Here is a 10,576-nt window from a genome sequence, read left to right as displayed (position 1 = left end):
ACTTTAAAAAGCTTTAAAAATCCAAATGTAATAATAATATAACACATTGAAAAAAAACAAAAATTAAACACACTTACATATACACACAAAGGAGTTTGGTGCTTTGAAGACCATAAGATGAATGTGTACTATGGGCAATGACAAATTTAGGATTGTGGAAAATAAATGGAAAAGAGATATGACTAAAGGGAAAGAGATTGATCCTCTAACAATGACCATTTAAAGGACAGTGAGGAAAGTGCTAGAGACATGGTGACCAACAAACAAATTTTAAGGCATTTCTAACAAGGTGAGTGAGTAAATAAGAACATGGTTAGGTAATTCTCACTTGGCAAAAAGGTTACTGTTTCTCAAAAGAATTCCCAGAGCCAATGTCATGTCTCTGTTCCTCAGGCTGTAGATGAAAGGTTTCAGCATGGGGGTGACCACTGTGTACATCACAGAAGCAATGATGTCTTTGTCATGGGACTGGCCTGATGAGGAGGAAAGGTACAGTGCCATCATTGTCCCATAGAATAGAGACACAAATGAGAGGTGGGAACCACAAGTAGACCAGGCTTTGAAGATCCCTTTAGTAGAGGGGGCCCTCAGGATGGAGACCCCAATGTGGCCATAAAAGACAAGGATGCCACTCAGTGGGGAAAAAAAAGCCCCTGCAGTGAATATGATGAGTTCATTGAGAGAGGTGTCTGAGCAGGACAACTTAAGCAGGGAAGCAAGATCACAGAAGAAGTGGGGGATGATGTTGTCAGAACAGAAGGACAGTTGAGCTAGGAGGAGGGTGTGGGTCAAGGCATCAGCACAGGAGAGGAGCCAGGATCCAGCCAGCAGACATATGCACAGCTCTTCCATCATGATGATGGTGTAGCGTAGAGGGTGACAAATGGCCACGTACCTGTCATAGGCCATCACTACAAGAAGCAGGTTATCAATGCAAGAAAAAAATATGAAAAAATACATCTGTGTTATACACCCTGCATAGGGAATGGATTGATCCTGAGTCTGCGTACTCATCAGTATCTTAGGGACAGTGACAGAGGAAAAGGAGACATCCGTGAGGGCCAGGTGGCTGAGGAAGAAGTACATGGGGGTGTGGAGGTGAGGGTCCAGCCTGATGAGCAGGATGATGAGCAGGTTCCCCAGCACTGTGGTCAGGTATATGCCCAGTAACAGGGCAAAGATCAGGCCCCAATACTCTTGCTGGATGGGGAGCCCCAGGAGGAGGAATTCAGACACGCTGCTCTGGTTCTCCCTCCTCATGCTCCTCTCCTGTCTTCTGGGGAAGGCAGGGAGTAGAAAATATCAGAAACATTAAAACTGAAATTGTGGCCACCATCCTAGGGTCTCTCACTTTCTCGTGCAGAAAAAGTATAACTGGCTGCATTTCTTTTATGACCTAGTGTTGCCAAAGCAAGTGACACACCATCAACATGATTCCTTTCTATGAAAACCAGAGAGAATTCATTTTTTTCTTTTTAATCAACCAGGATTCTGACACTAAGCTATTAATTGGACATGCAAGATTAAATAGGACCTATGGGACCTCTTTTCTAACAATACTAACCCTCAAGAGCACAGCTGACTAATGACTGACTAAAGGTGTGAACCTGAACCCAGATGCATCATGTTATGATTTTGGTCCCACCACACTCTTGCTGTAGGACTTGGAATACTAAATCTCTCTTGGCCTCAGGCCGTCCCTCTATAACATGAAGATTTCAATATCTCACATTTATAGAGTGAAGAAGGATTCTAATTCATTAGGCATTAATATCTAAGAACACATTTCTCCATAAAATAAACACCCAAAATTGCATAGATAATTTTTATGAGAGGATCTGCATCCCTCCCACCCAAAAAATAGTTTCAAGTTCAGGAATTTAATAAATCATTATTATAAAGTGGTCAGCTTTAAGGCCAGAACTGGCTAAAATTTATGTTAACTTATCCAGCTCTTACACTCTTAAGGTGACTTTCTGAGCTCATATCCTATCACTGGAGCAAGTTCCCTGGTGGAATTTGTCTTAATGCATGCTTATCTTCTTGTCAAGAAAGAAACCTTACTTCAGTGAATGTACCTCCATCCATCTCTCTCTACATCTTATTTTCCTAGTTGGCTCAGATCTAGATACTCATTGGTAGGAAGACAACTGAGATCTGAGATGGGGCCTGGGAGCTGAGAGATAGTGAAGGATTGGGAGGTCTATTAAAATTCAGTTACCTTTATTGACCAGAACTTTTTCCCAATGTTGATCTTCAGACTGATAATAATTCCCAGTTAATAAACTCTATGTCAAGTACTTCTTTGCATGATTGCCTCACTGAATTTTCAATAGTCTAAGGAGGGAGGAGTTCCTCCTGTGGCTCAGCAGGTTAAGGACCTGCAACCTTGTCTCTGTGAGGATGTGAGATCGACCCCAGCCCTCACTCAGTGGGTTAAGAATCCAGCATTGCTGTAAGTGGTGCCATAGGTTACAGATGTGGCTTGGATTTGATCCCTAGCCTGTGAACTTCTAGACGTGGCTGTAAAAAAAAGAAAAAGATACAAACAAAATTCATTAACAATATACTCATGAGTAGAAAACTAGCATGATTATAGAGTTAGTAACTGCTATAGCCACAATTCTCTCCTGTGTTATTAAAAATACTTTGAAATCTTTGCTCCTATGACCTTACAGTTCTGCCCTCTCTTTAGTGAGACAAATAGGCAGGACCCAAAGAAGTATTTTAGGATTTGAAGGAGTGCTCCTGCTCAGATAACTGTCCATACTCATATTCCTGAAGCCCTTTAGGTGACCAATGGTTTCGTATGCCTTCAATTTCATTCAATCCACCAATCTTCATTTGCGTCTGGGAAGCAGAGAAAATGGTGCTTTTTCCCTGAATTTTACCAACAGGAGTAGTGAAATCATGTAAATAATCTCACATATATATGGCATAATAGATGCTGGTTCAAAAGTTGATTACCTTTCTTTCTTCCTTCTTTCTTTTTTCCTTTATTCTTTCTTTCTTTCTCTTTATTTTGATTGCTTTTTAGGGCTGCACCTGCATCATATGGGATTTCTGAGGCCGGGGGGGGTGAATCCGACCTGCAACTGCCCACCTATGCCACAGCCACAAAAACTAGGGATGCAAGTAGCATCTGTGACCTACACCAGAACTCACAGTAATGTTGGATCTTTAACCCACTGAGCAAGGCCAGGGATCGAAACCACTCTCTCACGGATACTACTCAGGTCCACTACCAAGTCACAAGATTGATGTTCAGATCATCTTTTCACTAGAGAAAGAATCCACCCATTTTTTATGGAGGTGGAAAAGCTAAAGTCAAATGTTAAATGTGAAAAGTTAAAGTTAAATGTTAAAATATGCTTGGGGTAGGAACTTGATATTATTTAAGAATCTGTCAGTAAATGCTTGCTCCAGACTAGGGAGTTGCTTGGGGTTATTAACTGACTTAGTTCACCAGGCACAAGGAGGAACCAGGCACTTAACCCTCCTTCCAATCACAGGCTTCTCACTGAAAGCTGCTAGGTCAGACTTAGCCCAGGACCTCACAGATCTCCTGCAGGGGAACCAGAGCTCATAATGACACCCAGGAGCTGCAATGTGATTAGAAGGGAGCAATACAGATGTGGTATTTTGATTCCATTAACACCATGTGCAAAGAGGTGGCTGGGAAAATGCTCAGGAGTGAAGAGGAGACAGTGTGTGACCTAAGGGTGTGGCACTGCAAGAGAGAGAGACAAGGGATGGGCTGATTTTCTGTCTTCCTAGCAAATATTGTCCCCTGCACAATAGGAAATGGAGAGTCAAGGGTTAGGGTCTCCAAGAGGATAAAATTAGTCGAGTGCTTTCAATGTTCCTAGCTTCTTAAGCAACTTACAGAAAAGATCTGTCAGCAAATAGCATGATTCCATGTAACAGCAATGGATGCTGAGAATCACCATGGCCAAAACCAAGGCCATCTACCCATTAAGTAGGGAAAAGATAAAGATCTGATTGTCCACATATATGATCCCAGAAAGGAGGATTTTGTTTCTAAACTGTTTGACCAAAATGGAAGCAGGGTGTCAAAAACTGAGTTTCCAGGGGTCCTGGTGGAAAAATCACAGGAAAATGGATGCCAATAACTCTGCAAAGTTGGTTTCCTGTGGAGCTTCCTGTGTGAATTCTGGTCTTAGACAAGTGGAGAGTAAAAAATGTGAAAATATGAAACACACACACACACAGATATTTATTTCTTGTGTGAAGGAAGTCAAGGTGTGGAATTGTTACACAAAAGTATTCACACACTATCACAGACAAGCACTTGCAAAATGGAGACTTATAGATTTCTCTGGCTTATACTCTCACTAGGTAAATACAATCAGGATGTGAGTCAGCTTCACACACAAATCTTTGCAAAATTCACAAACAAAATACACATGCACAACACAGATACACACACAGAACTGTCAAGCATCCTAGACCAGATGCATTGTCATCACAAGAAGTCATTCATATTTGAACCACAAGCAGTGCACAAGGTCTTTCACAAAGCACACAAGTTGCAGATGCATGTAGAATAAGAACACACTGAGGAAATGTCCAGGCTTCTCTGACCTCTGTATATCCTAATGTGTGTCATTCAGTGTGTGTGTATGTCATTCTGTGTGTTACACATAAACACATAGAGCTGTACCACACAAGACACACACCAATATACCTAATGTCTCTGATGGTCACAAACACACTTGCACATAGACACACATGCAGGACTTGGGGATGTTTCTGGGCCCCTTCTGAGCTATACCTGTGCTCTGAGTTCAAATACCTTCTGCTTCATTCTGTTACCTGAATCCTCACTTTCTTTTCAGAAGACCCAGAATTAAAAGAAAAAGAGGAAACCTCGGTGGACTGAGGACTGTACAGACTCTCATGTTTGTTTTCCAGCTTCAAAATGATGCACAAGGAGGTATGATTTTCTCATTCCTAAAGAGATCCCAGAGAGAATCCACCCCAGTCCCTGACTAGAGAAGCAGTCCACTGGGGCAAATGACCAACTCTTTCCTGGCCTCTCGGGAAGGAGGATGATTAGGGTCCACAGGGACTGAGCTGCCCCTGGTTTCACAAGAGAAAGTGTCCCTTATATGAGTGGTACTTTGGGCTTCTGGTCAAGTCTCTGATGAGAAGCAGAAGTTCTCCCATTGCCCATGGCCTCTGTGTCATCAGCACAGCTTCTCCCAATAGCAGTGAAGGACACAGACAATGTAAAGGCTTTTCCAGGTTCCCCAACACTGACACAGGCATTCATTAGAACACAAAGCTCTTTAAAATGTGCACATCTCCCCACTCCTCTGGAAGATCTGTAGGGCATGGTCTATGCTTTGTTCAGGAGAAGGGGAACTGAATATAAAACTCTGGAAAAAAGATTCTGGGTTCATCCCCTGCTAGGAGAGCATACATGGGCAATTTATCAAAGACCACTGAGACTCAGTTTCTTCAAATGGAAATAATGATCATAGTCTTTGTGTGAGTTGGAAGATTGGTTAAATGAGCACCTAATGAAAGCTTACTAAATGTTAAAGTTTATTGTCAATGTCTTTGTATCACTACAGATCAGCTATGGCTCCCAACAGGCAATTGTGATTGGTAACTGTTGAATGATTTCATCTGTCCATTGATTCACTCATTCCCTTAAATAATCATTCAGGTTCCCACAAATGCAATTCTGATATATTCTCTAGAGACATAATAGATAATAATATAATCAGAAATCCATATCTTAGAACACCAATCCAACTGGAAGGTGATGCAGAAAAAAACTTATTAAGGCAAAAGAATGGTAGGTAAACAGTGAAAACTGCTGCAGAATAATGAAATCATGCATGGAGTAAGGGAGACTCAAAAAGTTCATAAAATACCCAATGTCACAGGACTGTTTTTCAGAGGACTCCAATCTTTTACAGGGCTCCAATCAGGTGGCTTCAGGTTTGTAAACTGGTTTATTCCCTTATAAACCTTTTAGAATGTCTAAAATTGAGAGAACTGATGCCCTCAGGGTCACTGAAGATATGATGGAACTGGAACTCGCATACACTCCTGGTGGGAATACAAAACAGTTTGAAAATGTTCTTTAAAAGTTCATCATATACCTAGCACATGAGTAGGTATTTGTCCAAAGAAAAAGAATGTATATAGTTATACATAGATTTATTAGAGGATGTTCATAAGAGCATTATTTAATAGCCAGAAGCTGGAAATAGCCCAGGTGTTCATCAATGGACTTATTTTATTAAGTGAATGTATTTCCTCTAATAGCACAAGAAAATATAGTTAGTATTTGGTAATAACATATCAGAGAAAAAATATGAGAAGAAAATATATATGTACGTGTGTATAATGGAATCATTTTATTGTATACTTGAAACAAACACAACATTGTAATTGAACTATATACTTCAATTTAAAATAAAGTCAAATGAAAGTTAAAAAAGATAAACAGTAACAGATTAAAAATTAAAAATAAATAATTTAAAATATTGAAAGAAGAAAGAAATGTTAAAATTTTTAAAAAGTTGAATGAGGTTAAAAATGGCTGTAAAAGGGAGAGGAGGTAAGATGGTGGAAGAGTAGGGGGACATGCTCACCCTTTCCCACAAACACGGCAAAAGAAAACACATCTACACATAAAATGACTCACACAGAACAACAACTGAATGCTGGCAGAAGAACTTAAACCTCCAAAAATGGCAAGAATCTCTTGACATAACTGGGTAAAACAAGAGAAAAGAGGAGAGAGAGAGAAGGGGAATCAGGACTGGACCAGCACTCCTGAGAGGGAACTGTGAAGGAGAAAGGGAACCCATGTGTTGGAAAGTCACCTAACCAAGTTGGAGGGATATCCAGGCTCCAAGAAGCACAGCAGCAGGTCTGAGATCTAAAAAGCAGAGTGAGAGCTGCACAGATCATCTGAACCACTGGCAGAAACACCAAAAACTGAGATGCTCTGGTGGAGCTGGGCACCAAGAGCTAGGCTCCAGAGGTTAGTCCTTGGGAGTGGGCTGGGATTAGCAGTGTGGAGACAGCCAGAGGGATTAGGAGGCGGGGTGTTGTGGGTGTAGGGAACAACACACTAAGGGCTGGGGAGTGGAAAGCCACAACAGAGGGAACCTGGGAGAAGGTCTGGACCTGCAGGAGAAACAAGGCACCAGTGTTGGGGAGGGGAGAGGAGGAGGGTTGGGCTGCCATAGAATACTCCTTGCACCCCAGCATGTGCACTTTCCATCCAGCTAGCAGACAGCAGAGCTTCCCAACACATCCCCCTCCCCACCCCATGCATGCCTAGCCAGAAGCCATCTGCCATCCTGGCAGACTGGCCTCACCATCCTTGGGAAGCCATCCACCACCACGGCTTTCCCCAGTCAGCCTGGCTGCACACAGGAAGCATTCCACTCCTGCGGAGCAAGCCATGCAGCACTGTTCAACCTCAGAAAGAGCTGAACTCCCATGGAGCAGACCGCCCAGCACCATCAGCCCTTGGGAAGAGTTCCATGGCCAAGGAGCACCAGGGAAAATCCTGCCCAGGCTTGGGAAGTGTGCCTACATTGGTACACACCTTGCAGTCCCGCCTGCCCTCAGGAAGCCCTCCTTTGCCTCAGAGCCAGTCATTTAGCCCCACCACCCCTCAGGAGATGGTGCACTTCCTCCAAGAAAACCTCCCAGTACTGGCCACCCTCAGGAAGCGCTTCATGCCCCAGGAGCACCAGGGCAAGCCCTGCACGGCCATGGGGACTGCACCTCCACCACAAAAAAGAAAAACACAAGCAAGATGAAGAAGCTCATAAACCATTCCCAGTTGCATGGGTGGTTCAGTGGTAGAATTCTCGCCTTCCCATTTAAAGCAGCAGGAGAACTTACCTAAAGCAGTCAACAATGAAACAGACCTCTGCAGTCTGACAGACTTGGAGTTCAAAAGGGAGACAGTGAAAATACAGAAGGAATTAAGAGAAGATATGAACAGTAATGCAGACTCCCTCAGAAAGGAACTAGAAAATATAAGGAGGAGGCAAGAAAAAACTAGAAAATTCATTTGCAGAGATACAAATGGAGCTAAGGGCAGTAAAAACCAGAATGTATAATTCAGAGGAATGAATTAGTGATGTGGAAGATAGAATAATGGAAATCACCCAAACAGGACAGCAGACAGAAAACCAAATGAAAAAACATGAAAGCAATATAAAAGACCTATGGGATAATATAAAGCAGGCCAATCTATGCATAAGAGAAATTCCAGAAGGAGAAGAAAAAGAAAAGGGGGTTGAAAATATATTTGAAGAAATTATCCCTGGAAACTTTCCAAACCTAAAGAATACTGATTTCAAGATACAGGAAGCACAGAGGGCCCCAAACAAGTTGAACCCAAATAGGCCCACACCAAGACATATTATAATAAAAATGGCAAAAGTTAAAAATAAAGAGAGAATCCTAAAGGCAGCAAGAGAAAAGCAAAGTATCACTTATAAGGGAACCCCAATAAGGCTATCAGGTGGTTTTTCTACAGAAACTCTACAGGCCAGGAGGGAGTGGCAAGAGATATTTAAAGCACTGAAAGGAAAAAATATGCAACCTAGAATGCTCTATTAAGCAAGAATATAATTTAGAATAGAAGAGGAAATAAAAAATTTCTCCAACAAACAAAAGCTAAAAGAATACAGCAATACAAAACCCTTTCTAAAGTAAATACAGAAAGGGCTCCTCTAAATTAAAAAAAAATAAAAAAGAGGAAGAATTAGGATGGAGGAAACCATAATCAGAGAGCAGTCACTTAAATAAGCCAGCATAGAGATCTAAGCATGAATATGTTTAAAATAAAATGAAATTTTAAAAAAGGCATAAAAATCATAAAATGTGAGCATGGGAAGTAAGGAAATGAATACTTCATGTTATTTCTTTTTTTAATTTTATTATGGTAATGAAGTGTTTGAACCTACAGGTCTATCAGGCTAAATCACACTAAATCACCAATAATAGGAAGGGGTTAACATACTTAAAAAACAGGGCAACCACAAATCAAAACAGAACATTACATTCACCAAAAAATGAAAAGAAAAGTACTCAAGCAGAAAATAATTGGAGACTATCCAACCAAAAAAAGAAAGGATAAATGGAGAATCATAGAATCAACTGGAAAGTGAGGTTTAAAATGGCAATAAACATCTATCAATTACCACCTTAAATATCAATGGACTGAATGCACCACTCAAAAGACACAGAGTGGCAGATGGGATAAAAAAGAAAAACCCTTCAATCTGATGCCTACAAGAAAATTACATTGAGACAAAGGACACATATAGATTGAAAGTGAGGGGATGGGAAAATTATTTCAGGCCAATGGACATGACAGGAAAGCAGGAGTTGCAACAATCATATCAGACAAAATAGACTTTAAAATGAAGGCCATAAAGAAGGACAAGGAAGAACACTATTTAATAGTTAAAGGATCCATTCAAGAAGAGGATATTACAATCATCAATATACATGCCCCAAATTTATGAGCACCCAGATACATACAACAAATATTAACACACATAAAAGGAGAAAGTGATGGGAATACAGTCATAGTAGGAGAATTTAACCTCACTCACATCAGTGGACAGATCCTCTAGACAAAAAAACCAATTAAGCAACAGAGATCCTAAAGGAAACAATAGAAAAGTTAGACTTCATTGACATCTTCAGTACACTACATCCAAAAAAAACCAGAATACACATTCTTCTCAAGTCCTCATGGAATAGGCTCAGGAATTGACCACATGTTGGGGACAAAGCTAACCTCAACAAATTTAAGAGTATAGCAATTATTTCAAGTATCTTCTCTGTCTGCAATGCCATGAAACTAGAAAACAACCCCAGGGAAAGAAATGAGAAAATACCTATTACATGGAGACTAAAAAATAATGTTACTAAAAAACCAATGGGTCAATGAGGAAATCAAGAAGGAAATTAAAAAATACCTCAATACAAGTGATAATGAAGACACAACCTCTCAAAATATATGGGATGCCGCAAAAGCAGAGCTCAGAGGGAAATAAATAGCAATACAGACCTTCCTCAAAAAAGAAGAAAAATCTAAAATCGACAACTTAACCCACAACCTAAATGAATTAGAAAAAGAATGAAAAAGACCTAAAGTCAGCAGAAGGAAGGAAATCATAAATATCTGAGATGAAATCAATAAAATAGAGATTCAAAAAACAATAGAGAAAATTAATAAAACCAAGAGCTGGTTCTTCAAGTTAAACAAAATTGACAAACCTCTGGTTAGATTCACTAAGAAGAGGAGAGAAAGAACCTAAATAAACAACATAAGAAATGAAAAAGGGAGTTCCCGTCGTGGCGCAGTGGTTAACGAATCCGACTAGGAACCATGAGGTTGCGGGTTCGGTCCCTGCCCTTGCTCATTGGGTAAACGATCCGGCGTTGCCGTGAGCTGTGGTGTAGGTTGCAGACGCGGCTCGGATCCCGCGTTGCTGTGGCTCTGGCGTAGGCTGGTGGCTACAGCTCCGATTCAACCCCTAGCCTGGGAACCTCC

General features: G+C 41.0%; 1 protein-coding gene across 1 annotated transcript; it reads right to left on the bottom strand.

The window, feature by feature from the left end:
* Window positions 1-324: 324 nt before the first annotated feature.
* Window positions 325-1,260, bottom strand: LOC100517746 (olfactory receptor 1J4-like). The gene has a single exon (XM_085014289.1). It carries the CDS (start codon window positions 1,258-1,260, stop codon window positions 325-327), a length of 936 nt encoding a protein of 311 aa, XP_084870415.1.
* Window positions 1,261-10,576: the final 9,316 nt, after the last annotated feature.

The sequence above is a fragment of the Sus scrofa genome, chromosome 1 (genome assembly GCF_054392235.1).
Source record: "Sus scrofa isolate SSC_HxYL_T2T_F1_AM1 chromosome 1, Sscrofa_HxYL_maternal_Yorkshire_Landrace_v2.0, whole genome shotgun sequence".
Lineage (NCBI taxonomy): Eukaryota > Metazoa > Chordata > Mammalia > Artiodactyla > Suidae > Sus > Sus scrofa.
Note: the sequence above shows the minus strand (reverse complement) of the source record. Positions and strands in the feature narration are given on the sequence as shown.

Bases quoted from the DNA above. Each gene is read 5' to 3' on its own strand.
- LOC100517746 (XM_085014289.1), bottom strand. From the start codon at position 1,260: ATGAGGAGGGAGAACCAGAGCAGCGTGTCTGAATTCCTCCTCCTGGGG.